The sequence below is a fragment of the Lissotriton vulgaris genome, chromosome 1_1 (assembly GCF_964263255.1).
Source record: "Lissotriton vulgaris chromosome 1_1, aLisVul1.2, whole genome shotgun sequence".
NCBI lineage: Eukaryota > Metazoa > Chordata > Amphibia > Caudata > Salamandridae > Lissotriton > Lissotriton vulgaris.
Window position 1 is genome coordinate 1,329,968,240 of NC_141685.1, and position 14,401 is coordinate 1,329,982,640.

Sequence of the window (14,401 nt, forward strand, 5' to 3'; positions counted from 1 at the left end):
AGGGAATTCATAAAGCAACCAAATGAGTCCAGTAATCGTTGAAGCCCCACCCCAGTTCGTGACAGAAGCACAGCGTCATCCGCATACAAGAGAACCGGTATACCCAGATCTCCTGCATGCGGTATGTCTGCCCTGGCCACCCTAAGTGCAGGTTCAAGAGCGTTTATGTAGACTGTAAACAAGAGAGGGGCCATAATGCACCCCTGTCTAACCCCCCTTTCTGATTGGAAATGGCTAGAACAGCGTCCCGCTGAGTTTACTCTAACAGAGGCTCGCAGATCACTATGTAAATCTGCCAGAAAATTTACCAGGACTGAATCAAAACCCAGTCCAATTAAAATCTTCCACAATTTTGGTCGATTCACGAGGTCGCAGGCCGACGAAAGGTCCATAAACCCCAGATATAGTGTCCCTTCCTTAGCAACGGTATATTTGTCCAGTAACAATTGTAAATTAAGACACTGATCCACAGTGCTTCATTTGGATCTAAAACCGTATTAAACATTTGAAAGAATCCCTTTCTCTTCAAGCCAGTTCTGTAGTTTAAAAAGGATGACCCGTCCCAGGATCTTAACCGACGAATCTATCAGGGAGATCGGTCGGTAACAGGCTGGATCTGACCGATCACCCTTTTAAAAAACTGGGACAATGATGAACTCTTTCCAGGATGCTGGGATATTATTTTGATTTAGTTTATTAAAGACCTTACACAGTATCTCCGACCACAATTTTGGAGCACATTTAAAAATATCAGCGGGAACCCCGACAGGACCAGGAGCCTTGTTTCTCAAGGTCTGATCTATTGCCCTTTCCACGTCTGAGACTTCAAAAGAAATACAAATACCCTCATCTCTCTCAACTGTCATATTTAGCGACTCTTGAGGAGCCGTACTAGAGTATATGTCACTAAAATGCATAATCCAAGCCTCATCGGCGATGTTAGACTCAAGGGGGCAATTCTCTACTGGTGAGAATAAGGGGTGATTTACCACTTTCCAAAATTGGCTGCTATTCTTTAGTACCTCTGGATCGAGTAGCTGTGCCCAAGCGTTATCTTTCACAGTGTTCTTCCTAATCTGTATGACCCTTTTATAATTTGCTCTCAGTTTGGCTATTAATACGCGGTCTTTTTTATTAGACTTCAGGGCTTTTAACAAATCAGCGTGTGCCTTTGAACAAGAGTGATCAAACCATCTCTTCCCTGAATTTTTAGGGGGACCTTTTTCCACCGTTAGGGTTTGATTGATCTGTTTACAAATACTGCCAAATGCACTAACTACTTGCTTGCTAGCAGCCTGTGGGTCTAAACACGTATCTACATCATCCTTTACCCTATTCAAAACGGTCTGCAGGATGGCCTCTGGTTCTATGTTCTCCCATTTTAATCTACGTCCTTGATCTATCGGAATCACTCGCTGACCTCCCTTCTGAAGTACTGTTTTAAAAGGTAACAAACCACTAGACACAACCTCCATCAGGACTGGGTTGTGGTCGTTAAAAACCAAAACCTCAGTTCTATATCTTAACACTTTACCTAAAATTTTACAGGACATAAAAATAAAATCAATAATTGTACCAACACCTATGCCTTTGAAAGTTGGGACGGTTAAGTCACCCTCCCTGCATCCTGATTCATATAAGTTCCATACAGCCAAAAATTCTTCAAGAGCCTCCCCCCTTTTTGAATGTTCAAAATGTGAAACTGTGGAACCGGGTGGGCCATCATCTAATAAGTTGACACAGGGGTAGTCACACCGGTGAATATTAAAGTCTCCAAGTAAAATTATCTCAAAGCAATTTACTTTCGTTCTATAGACTGACAAAAATGTATCTATCTGGTCCAGATTATATCTGGTGCTCTCCGTAGCTTTAGCATTATAAAAATGTATAAATAAAATATTGGATGAATCGGGGGAATTCATTTCAATAATTAAACAATTTTCACAACCTGAATCAAGCTGTGACAGTGCTCCTTTTAGCTCTAACTTGAACAATGTTAATAACCCTCCTTTCGATCTTCCAGCCAAACTGGCTGTAGCAGGAATGAAAAAATGTCTATATCCGTCAAGAAAAAAGCTGTTTGAGAGGTCCCAGGTCTCCTGTAGAGCCACAATGTCAAAGGTTTTCAAGAAGTCAATCCAAATTTCGTTGCCCACTTTACCCCTTAATCCAGCAATGTTCCAGGTCATGATTCTACAAACTTGTGTAATAGTCCGTGATTGATTTACCAGTCAATCATTGTCCTCCAAAGGTGCTAAAGGTGCAAAACGATTAAATAAAGGCAAAATTTGATCAGCTGGGAAATTTGGTCGACATAAATTATAACAATAGGAATCTTTAGGCATTAAATTATGATGACCAGGAAAAACATGTGGCACGTTACCCTGCATAAAAGGAGAGATTGGTGGATAGTGTTGGGCTCCTTGCGATTTAATGATGTCATTCAAGTGATTATAAAAGAAACCAAGGGGGCGGGCACATACAGAATTATCTGTCGATGGCAAAGAAGCTGCCCTTAGCAAAACATTTGCTACATGCTGTGGATGCTTAAAGTTTATAATCACACAATCACCCTTGGTAGTCTTTCTTGAATTACCCAACCACTCTACTCTTTGTGTTGATATGATGTCATTAAAAAAGGCAACAGGGAATCCACAATATTTACTCAACCAGGCCAACACTTTATGATGTAGGGAATCGCGGGTTTCCCCTTTTGCATCATTCATGTGTGAGTCTATGCCAGGGACATTAGTCAACTCTACAGTATATGGAGCACAATCTGGGGGTAGATGAACAATAGGTTTTCGCTTTCCTAACCTTCGCTCAAAAGGGGCTCCTGCCATATTAGGTAGAGTATTAACCTGCAGTGTAGATGGCGGAGGGCATGGCTGAGTGGGAAGCTGAGCGGCTGGTACTTGAATAATGCCCCCCCCCACTACTTACACTTGTGCTTGCTGACACCTCGTTCACCACATCCCCTGTACTAATGTGCCTAACTGGTTTTACTGAGCTCAAATGAGTAGATAAAAGGACCCCCAGTTTAGACACCTCCTTGGCAACCTGGTCAAGTTTAGCAGTCTCCCCTTTACTTACAGCACCAGGACCCTTGCTAAGCACACTGGGGTTTTGAGCTACAGCCTTATGGGATGTCAATAGTGTGCCCAATCTGGATACCTCTTTACTGATCAGTTCTACTTTCTCAGCCAGTGGTCTAATCATGTCCTCAAGTTTAAGGGTGAACATGTTTACCAGGGAATCGAGTTGGTTGGACTTCAGGGTGATCGAGTCATCCTCCATTTGAGTAACAGGAACAGACCTTAATTTATCAGCAGTCCCACCCAACTTCTTAACTCTATGGTATACTACCCGCTTATTCTGTGTCCTCTTACAAGCCCTCACAGTTCTACGCAGAGGCGAGGACGTTTGTGGGGATACTAAGGGAACTGGAGATATTATTAGTGATGGTTCCTGCGATAAAGAGAGGATAGGATTATCCGGCACCTCCTGTGTGAATTGTGTGGGTTGTGCAATACTATCAATATCACCACCCAATAGATCAGGTTGGGCATTCCCTGGCACTACATCAGTTATATTGGGTAAAGTGCAATTGCCTGTATATAAAGGAGGTGAGCTGACTTGGCCTATGGACTTACGCCGTTCAGAATTTATTTTTTCAACAACCTTAATCATATAATTCTGAATAGATCCAGCGGATGTAGCCATTTTGGAGGAGCGTAATCTAGACATTGTTATGCTAAAAAATAGTCACTCACAGTACGAAGGGTTAGATGATAACGTGATATCAAAGTCCGCGGCCCAGCCTAGCCTCGTCCATTCGCGGACTGTCGCAGACTGTCCCGCCCTTGTCCCGGGCTTCTCCCGGCGCGTGCCCGCGCGCGTCCTGTGGGACGAGGGACTGGCGCTGTCTTTATGCGCCTCCTGGCGCAGCTGCGGGCGTCACTGGTGGTGGGTGGGCCCCGGCGGAGCCAAGCCCGGCCGGGGAGTAGGCAGAGCAAGGCCCGGCCCTTAGATGCTGGAGCTGCGGCGCTGTTTGGCGGAGCAAAGCCCTGCCACAGTGAAAGCTGAGGCTGTAAGTATGCCTCCCCCACGAGACTCTGCACTGGCGCTGTCTTTATGCGCCTCCTGGCGCAGCTGCGGGCGTCACTGGTGGTGGGTGGGCCCCGGCGGAGCCAAGCCGGCCGGGGAGTAGGCGGAGCAAGGCCCGGCCCTTAGATGCTGGAGCTGCGGCGCTGTTTGGCGGAGCAAAGCCCGGCCACGGTGAAAGCTGAGGCTGTAAGTATGCCTCCCCCACGAGACTCTGCACTGGCGCTGTCTTTATGCGCCTCCTGGTGCAGCTGCGGGCGTCACTGGTGGTGGGTGGGCTCCGGCGGAGCCAAGCCCGGCCGGGGAGTAGGCGGAGCAAGGCCCGGCCCTTAGATGCTGGAGCTGCGGTGCTGTTTGGCGGAGCAAAGCCCGGCCACGGTGAAAGCTGAGGCTGTAAGTATGCCTCCCCCACGAGACTCTGCACTGGCGCTGTCTTTATGCGCCTCCTGGCGCAGCTGCGGGCGTCACTGGTGGTGGGTGGGCCCCGGCGGAGCCAAGCCCGGCCGGGGAGTAGGCAGAGCAAGGCCCGGCCCTTAGATGCTGGAGCTGCGGCGCTGTTTGGCGGAGCAAAGCCCGGCCACAGTGAAAGCTGAGGCTGTAAGTATGCCTCCCCCACGAGACTCTGCACTGGCGCTGTCTTTAGGCGCCTCCTGGCGCAGCTGCGGGCATCACTGGTGGTGGGTGGGCCCCGGCGGAGCCAAGCCCGGCCGGGGAGTAGGCGGAGCAAGGCCCGGCCCTTAGATGCTGGAGCTGCGGCGCAAAGCCCGGCCACGGTGAAAGCTGAGGCTGTAAGTATGCCTCCCCCACGAGACTCTGCACTGGCGCTGTCTTTATGCGCCTCCTGGCGCAGCTGCGGGCGTCACTGGTGGTGGGTGGGCCCCGGCGGAGCCAAGCCCGGCCGGGGAGTAGGCAGAGCAAGGCCCGGCCCTTAGATGCTGGAGCTGCGGCGCTGTTTGGCGGAGCAAAGCCCGGCCACGGTGAAAGCTGAGGCTGTAAGTATGCCTGCCCCACGAGACTCTGCACTGGCGCTGTCTTTATGCGCCTCCTGGCGCAGCTGCGGGCGTCACTGGTGGTGGGTGGGCCCCGGCGGAGCCAAGCCCGGCCGGGGAGTAGGCGGAGCAAGGTCCGGCCCTTAGATGCTGGAGCTGCGGCGCTGTTTGGCGGAGCAAAGCCCGGCCACGGTGAAAGCTGAGGCTGTAAGTATGCCCCCCCAAGACACTTCCGGGTATCTGTGCGCCCTACAAATGTTCATTAACATAACATAACATAAATTAGGGATGAGCGTGGCAGCTCTTAATAAACAGACGGGTTCGTTCATATTGGGCACTCTCACAATTTCGTATTCCTGTATTCTAGACTGGCCTTTGTTTGTTAGCGCAGCAAACCATGAACTGAAATACCGGAGTTGACAAAGAAAACTTGTCTCCTGAACCGTAGCCCATGTCGACACCGAAATGAAACTAAAACTATATCCAACTAACCATTATTTTATAATTTCAGTTGGAACTTGCGGTCTGGGGCTAGACAATTCAAGCTGTCTGAAGCCAATCCTATCAGCGCCATTTCTTTCCCTAGGCCCTTTCCTTATCTTGTTCCCCTGGGGACAGTTTAACACCTTCTCGTACCTATGAATGGCAGGTAACAAGCGCATCAGAAACACAAAAGAGGCAAACGAGGTCAGTGCTGAACACATTAAGGAGGCTGGGGCTCTTGTCAGCCATGATTTCCTACACCATGGGGCCACAACGCACGGTGACCTGATGAATAGAGACACTTAATTTCTATTTGAATATGTTTGCCTGCCGCCCTTGGGTACTACCTGCACTTAGAAGTGCCAGATGCAAGGTATGAATAGTACTAAATACAAATAAGATATCCGAGCTTGAATGGCGTCAAATGACACGCCTGAATACACCACAGAGTAACACTTGCGTGCCTCGAATCCTATCAGACATGGCTAGGGACTGTCATCGAGTACGTTTTATTATTTGAGACTAGTTCAAGAAGTGGCTGCAAAAATATAGCTCAGTGGCATTAGCACAATTTGTATAGGGTGTCCACAACCTACAGAGCCTTTTAGCTTGGCGTTCCCGAAACCGGGGTCGGAAAATGCTGTGGATATACCAAGTACCATTGAGAAGCATACTGAAACAATAACGGCTTTTATATTTGTCAATTTGTTTACAGTAGCAAATGAATGGCGCCCATGTGACATCGTTCAATTACTGCTTCCAAGAATATTTCTTGACGCGCAAAATGTGGTGAAAGAGCGTTCAAATCCAGTGACGGTACTTGGGCAACATTCAAGCTGAGCCTGAAACCCACTCAGTCATAAATGTATAGAAAGTCAGAAATATTTGGAAATTAATTTCCACGCGTCTCTGTACTTCAGATATTTAGACTTCTTTTTTTATACGTAGTGCAAAAAGTGTTGAAAGACACTTAAGTGTTAAACATTATAAAGTGAGTGCGCAGGGAGAACATTTTTGGGTTGGAAAAATAAACTTTTCAAATACTTGTATGAAATCACCACAATGAGGAGTTAGGGAACAGAGCCATGTGCCAGGATTATATGTGAATCCCACTCCTATGTCCGTAATTTAGGCAAATTGTAAACTTTGCTTAGTTACGCTTATAATTTTTTGAATGGAATAACTGGTCAAAAATGTGTGCTGTCCATCAGCGTTTGCGACACAGTTCATTGTTTGCCACTTTGTATGTTGTGATTCCTCATCAGGAAGTAAGAAACATCCAATGTTTGGCCATGCATAAAAAGATTGGCTCTGAGGACAGATCTTTGAGGAGTGGGTTCACAGTGTAAAGGAAAGCCACAAAGAAAGGCTGAAAGACCTATCTATCTATCGCCCTCACTCTACCTATCTTTCTATCTATCTATCTATCTATCTATCTATCTATCTATCTATCTATCTATCTATCTATCTATCTATCTATCTATGTATCGCCCTCACTCTATCTATCTATCTATCTATCTATCTATCTATCTATCTATCTATCTATCTATCTATCGCACTCACTCTATCTATCACCCTCACTCTATCTGTCTATCTATCTATCAACCTCACTCTATCTATCACTCTATCTATCTGTCTATCTATCGCCCTCACTCTATTTATCGCCATCACTCTATCCATCTATCGATCGCCATCACTCTATCTATCTATCTATCTATCTATCTATCTATCTATCTATCTATCTGTCTGTCTGTCTGTCTGTCTGTCTGTCTGTCTGTCTGTCTGTCTGTCTGTCTGTCTGTCTGTCTGTCTGTCTATCTGTCTATCTATCTATCTATCTATCTATTTATTTATCTCCCTCCCTCTATCTATTTATCGCCCTCCCTCTATCTATCTATTGCCCTCCCTCTATCTATCTATTGCCCTCCCTCTATCTATCTATCGCCCTCCCTCTATCTATCGCACTCACTCTATCTATCTATTGCATCACCACAGCATCACTCAGCACAACCACAGCATCACTCAGGGGCACCACAACATCACTATGCGCTACTGCAACATCACTGAACGCCACAGCATCATTCGTCGCCACCACAACATCACTCAGCTCCACCACAGCATCAATCTGTGCAACCATTCGACAACAACTGGTACCAATATGTTCTCTCAATGTTTCAAGCTTTATTACAAATGTCACAAAAAGATGTTAATATTTCACTTCTGTTCTTGGATTTTCGTCACAATAAAATACACTGAACATAATCTTCACAAAAGTTATTTACAAAAGTTTAAACTATTGCCATTATAAATTACAATAACTTTAATTTAAGTATTAATTATTCAAAAAAAGTAAAAGCCATTGTTAATTGTGATATCAATACATCTAAGTTACGTAAATACAACACATATTGCATTACAAATGCTATAGGCTTCACATTTGCGAAAGTTAAAACTACTGGCATTGTGAATGACAAAGCTATTAATTTTGCTATTTTCGAAACCAACACATAAATAAAAAATGTGTCATTTACAATACCAATAGCTCAAACTTTCCTAACGCGAGACCTATTGCATTGCAAATGCTTGTTAATTCAGCATACTCCCTGGTGACTACAGGATTGTGTGGGAACTCCATGTCTTAGAAACTCTGTGCTTGCTCAGGCGTCAGATCCCACTCTTGAACCCAGGGATGGGCAGGCCATCATCTTTAAACATCTCACCAGGCCGCCCTTCAAGTGAGAGCCATGATCTGCAGCCCCTTGTGGGTCAGTTTCCATGTCCCTCTTGTCCTCGTTGTATTCCCTGTCCCATCAAGTTGCCTGGTAAAGTCAAATATGGTAGACAAAGTACCAGCGTTTGGCTATTTGGGGTGAGGTTCTCAGATAACCTTGACTGGAAAATTCAAACTGGGAACACAGCTGTCTCTCTATGTAAGAATTCAAACGCTATAGGGAATTTTAAGGCCAAGTAGGAGTTGAACAAGCATTAAAGGTCGTTCGATCTGCATCATATGGAGTGGGTCTGTGATGTCACAGCTGTAAATGGTGGGTGTGAATAATTTTCTCAGGCAACTTGTGCATTTAAATCAATTAACGCCACTGATTCGGCTGCTTCTTTAGGTTTATTTTCCTTGTGCTATTAGGGCTTGCACTGATTTCGTAGGTTTTAAAAAAACAGCTCAAAATGTGGCTGTTCTAATGACTGCTCCTGACTTTTTTGTAGCCTCAGTGCCAAGATGCCCCTTTGGGGACGAGTCGTGCACTATACCAAGTATTAATTAACATAGCAGCTCGATAGAAAACAAGCAGAGAATAAGCTCAGTTTTGCTACGCATTAGGCTATGGTTAAATCATAGAGGATTTAGGTACAGACATTATATGGTTGAAAGAATGGTGCAGCCGGGATGTCGTGCCTTACCATGGATTAGTTATGTTAAGGTTACACTCTGTGAGTTGGAATTCTGGGCAATGTAGACCAGCCAGAATTAAATCATGGCATGTCAAGTTGAATTGTAATGAGTAGTCATAAAGATTGGATATTGCTAAAGACTGTTGTGGAAATGATATACCTACCTTAGCCATTATCTGCAAAGTAAGCCTTATATCAGCTAGGATTAATATTTTAGCTTAGATAATCCTGTAGAACTTTGAACGTTGGCATTCCAGTTTCTATCGGAAGTGTTAACCCTTGCAACTTCGGCTTGATTATAAGTTGCACGATATTGATCAGGTGCAAACTCTGCACCCAAAATTAATGGCACCGCACGCCCACAACACACCAGTACTCTGCAATTACGAGTTAACCCTGCAGAATAATTCGTATTTTTAAAGTGCAAACATATCACCCCTCAAGGGTTTCAAGGCGCTGGAGGCAATCGGGCGATTAAGAGAGTGATTGTCCAGAGTCCCATGATGCTGAGGTTAGCTGCCACTGGCGCCGGGGATCAAACCGCGAGCCCAACGCGCTAGAGTCAGCCGCACCACACCTCTCCAGAATGGGAAACAACTGAGCTGTCCAGGATTTTGCAGATCGCATTACAACAGTATTCCCTAGTATGATGGGGTTTAAAACTGACTTTGCTCAGGTGTAGGGTGGTGGTGTTGAAGGTAGGGGAGAGCCAAGGAGGGGAGAATGTTGTTTGGCACAGGGATGTGCATTGTCTGTGGGATGGACAGGGGCCTTTTAAAAGGTACAGGCTGTACAGTAGTCCTTTCTCAAGATTACCTTACCGGCCAGATATTCCGTGTGTACCATTGTTCCCGCATCCAGTAAGACCAGGTGAAGGAACAGCAGACCCTTTATAATTGTGCAGTGTGTAGTGCCACACTCAATAGGGGAAGTAATCAGATGTTATGCGCTCCTACCGCTCCACCTTACATGCAGCATTCAGTGGCCAGATTATACTTGGGCTACATGGAGAGTAAGAAGAAACAAAAAAGAGGTGCTTATTAAATGTCTAGAACTAAGTATGGTATATTTATGCTTATGGGTGACTTTAATAGGGGTCAGGAATGTGTTAAGATGGGACTGTAGCATATATAAACTATATGGTATTCTTTTTAAGTTTTGACTTAAATTAGATGGTGATGAAATGAACAATTGTACATTTTTCTATGTGTGTTATCTTCATGTAATACACTTTTATGGCTGGGTTTTAACAGCACAACTCTCAAACAGACCCATTGTTGTCTTTCTTAGACCAGCCTCTTTCTGCCATTAGCTTGAGTCGTTGTCAGTTACATTTTGGCTCACGATGAAGTATTCATCTCCAACCTAATGATAGTGGCCTTTTGGTTGTGTCCTTTGTCTTCTAAGTGAATGCTTGCATTGAAATGAATGAGGGACTACTATACAACTATAGAAGTTTCTGTCCGCATCTGCTAGCTCCCTCCTGTGTGTCTCGCTCTAACATGCTAATGCTACATGCTTTAGCAGGTTAAACCCATACCTTTGGGGTTTGTCAGTGCTTGTTATGTACTGTTGTGATTTGCCTTGAGTACTTTTTAATGCAATAAATACCTTTAGAAGATCATGTAAACATTGAAAAGCACCTAGGATTGTGGAACGTGCAACTATTTTACAATAACTGGCTCTGTTAGCATCTCCTGAAAAAAATAGGCTCCCAAGTTTTGGAGGAGGTGCTTTAAGAGCTAAGAGCTGGTCTTTCTGTCTAGGCAAATCTGCATGTCTTGGGTTGGACCATTAGAAAAGCAATATTTCTTTTAAGAGGTGGACTGAACCATTTACACTGATATTCTCTCTAGGGTGGCACAGTCATCGGAAGTGCTAGGTGCCAGGATTTTCGGGCACGAGAAGGTCGCCTCAAGGCTGCATGCAATTTGGTAAAGAAGGGAATAACCAACCTTTGTGTAATTGGTGGTGATGGCAGCTTAACTGGAGCAGATACCTTTCGTGCTGAGTGGAGTGGCTTACTAGCTGATTTACTTAAAGCAGGTAACAGGAAAATTATCCTTATCTTTACCTGTCTCTAACATGCTAACTTTTTGCATAGTCATCCTATTGATCAGCTGTCTATGCTCATTGTTTTTCTCATGTTTTCTTGCGTCTGATATGCTGATTGTCCTCACCATTGTCTTTGTGTACCTTTCTCTAATATGGTAGCGTTCCTCTTCCCTGTCTTTCCTTACAGCTGTCCTTGGGATTGCCTTTCCTTAACATACTGACATTCTTTATAGAAACTGATCTTGTGTTTGTCATCAAATCACTGTCTCCTCTTATAGATGTGCTTGGGGTTGCCTGTTCCTGTTCAGATGTACATCTGGAACTTTGCCTTTGGAGAAAATCTTCTTTTATTTATCTGCTGCATGAATTCCACTCCACTGACCTTCCCTCCTCTGTTACCCTCCTTTCTCTCTCAGTATGTCACCCCATCCTTCTCTCCATCTGTTCACCCTTCTCTTTATCATCCTTCTCACCATCCTTCCATATGTCCATTCATCATCAATCTCCATAATTCCCTCTATCCATCCATTCAATCAATCAATGGGTGGATTTATATAGCGCAACTAATCACCCGTGAGGTTATCCAGGCGCTTGAGGGTCAGGATGATTCAGGTGACTCAATCAAACAGCCATATCTTAAGTGCTCTCCGGAATTCCAGTAGCAAGGTGGAGGTCCGTAGTTGCAGGGGGAGGTTGTTCCGTGGTTCAGGGATTTCACTGCGAGATAGGCGAAGGAGCATTCTCCGCTGCTGCTTAGTGGATGCAACCCTCTGCCTCCATCCATTCATCATTAATTCATACACCCACCTACCCATCGATCCATCCTTCTTGCCACCCTCCCATCTTTATCTCCATCCTCCTATCCATATCTCCCTCCATTAATTTTTTCTTTCATGATTCCTTGTTTTCATCGTTTCCTCATCCCACAGCTCCCTCATACAAATTACCTTGCAGTAATATCTATGACGGGTAAAGGAGACATTAAGAATATTTTAACAGTTTTAGGTTACACATGCTGCCCAATGGCACCCCCAGCCATTTTTCAAGCAGCTAATTGCGTGGATCATGATACCCTGCCAGTACATTTTAGCTCCCCAATTATTGCCCGGATGTGAACAAGTAGGAATGTAATGGCTGCCGCAGTCTATGAGGCTGATTAGAATATTGGAATCTTGCGATCAATGCCAAAGACGACAAAGGGGCAGGCGACTTATTATGGTTGTAGGGACCAGGTGCCTCAAAGTCGTGATCCTCGTCTCTGTCCGCACTGTCCTCATTGGTGCATTTTGTCATCAATGATGGGATATTTTAACAGCATTTTAGCCCTTCTGTCAAGGGCTGGCTGGATCTTTGTATGCTCCACCCACCTTATTATAGCCCTTCTCTGAGACTCTAGGCCATTTGTATGGCCTCAGCTGACTTATTCCATGCACACGATAAACAGTGTCGGCACAAAGGGGTAGCAATATGTCACACATATGGATAGCATCGCTGCAGCAGTTATTGGTGCTTTAGTTCTAGGGCAGTGAACAGTTTAGGTCTACATTCAAGACATTTTGTGGGTGTTTATAAATGCTACATGTGTTCTGTAAAAAGAGCTATGGATAACTATTGAGGAATATGTTGTGACTTGACCTCTCCATTCAAGGGCCAGCAGGAACCATTACACTCCTAGCCCCTTTATGCCCTTCATAACCTTTTTATTGTGACGTCTTTATCACGTTTCTATGTTACCTTATTTAGTTAATTTAAAATTTTCTAGACCTCAAAAGGCAACAAACGTGCTCATAATAATAAAACATGATGCAGTGACTGCAGCTGTTAGAAAATGTGGGGCTTTGTGGTGCAAATTGGCATTTGACTGAAAGGCCAACTTTGTTTTATTTTGTTCCACTCTCCTTTTAGGAAGAATCACAAGTGAAGAAGCCAAAGCCTCTAGCTACCTGAACATCGTTGGCATGGTAGGCTCTATCGACAATGACTTTTGTGGGACGGACATGACGATCGGTACCGACTCAGCTCTTCATCGCATCATGGAGATCGTGGATGCCATTACAACTACTGCCCAGAGGTGCGCACTTGTATTATTAGACTTTACCGTAGAGAAAGTAAAAGAAACAATCAAGAAGCTGAATCTATCTCGTGCAGCAGGTCCCGATAATCTCCCCGCCATCTTCATTAAAACTCAAGTAGATTGGTGGGCAGGATTTTTATCTCATATGTTTGTCGCTATTCTGGACTCTGGCTATATTCCCAAATCTTGGAGAGGGGCCATAATTAGACCCTTACATAAAAAGGGGGAAAGGAAGAATCCAAGGAACTATAGATTAATCAATTTATGGAGCATTGGAGAAAAGGTTTTCTCAAAAATAATCCTTGGTAGATTAAAGGAGTTGGTGGAGCGGCGGTCGATAGTCCCAATAGAGCAGGGAGGCTTTAAGGAAAGACATTCTACTATTGATCACTGCTTCGCTCTGTGGGCTGTGGCGCAGAAGTCCATGGAGCTGCAGTCAAGTTGTATTGTTGCTTTGTGGACTTTCGCACAGATTTTGATTTGGTTGATAGGGGGAGTTTGTGGGAGACTCTGAGAAATTATGAGGTTCCTGCTGATTTTTTGTTGGTAATCCAGGAACTGCACAGCCAAAACTGGGCACAGGTAAACAAAGATACCTCTGGCGGCCTAACACCTGAGATAGCGATAAATAATGGACTGAGGCAAGGTTGTGTCTTGGCCCCGCTTCTGTTTGCCATATTCTTAGCTGACCTGCCCCTTCTCTTGGGCTCTGCCAGAGGTGCAAGCCCAAAACTAAATGGAATGCATTTGTCCTGTTTGCTGTATGCCGACAACTTGGTAATATTGGAGCAAACTGAGGTGGGTCTTCAAAGGAAGCTGAATATATTCAGCGAATACTGCACGGCAAAACGGCTTACAGTAAACATGGACAAAACAAAAATGTTGTGCTTTGGGAAGAAGAATACGAAGTTAAGTTGATATTTGGATCAAACTAAACTAGATATTGTAAGTGAATACAAATACTTTGGAATATGGTTCACAAGTTCCCTGAAGTGGGGCATGCATTTGGAGGCACAGAAATTAAAAGCACATCTAGCGATATGTGGACTGTAAAGATTCAACCTCAGTTATGGTGATATGTCCCATAAACCTCTATTGACAGCCTATAAAGCTATGATTCCCCAGCAACTTCAATATGGGTCGGACGTTCTTTATATTGATGGCAAAAGCTCCTGGGCTAAAGATGAGGGGAAATGTTTAAAATCTTTACTGTCACTCCCCAGCTCGGCAATGATCCAGGCAATCAGACTAGAATTAAGCCTAACCGCATGGAATGTTCAGGTGCAAT

At 44.7% G+C, this 14,401-nt stretch overlaps 1 protein-coding gene across 1 annotated transcript in view; it reads left to right on the forward strand.

The window, feature by feature from the left end:
- Positions 1 to 14,401, forward strand: part of LOC147749112 (ATP-dependent 6-phosphofructokinase, muscle type-like) — a 288,878-nt gene that overhangs the window by 108,823 nt on the left and 165,654 nt on the right. The window contains exons 5-6 of the mRNA XM_086966253.1: positions 10,841 to 11,030; positions 12,945 to 13,110. Of these exons, the coding sequence (XP_086822379.1) occupies positions 10,841 to 11,030; positions 12,945 to 13,110 (356 nt within the window). The remainder of the gene's footprint in view (positions 1 to 10,840; positions 11,031 to 12,944; positions 13,111 to 14,401) is intronic.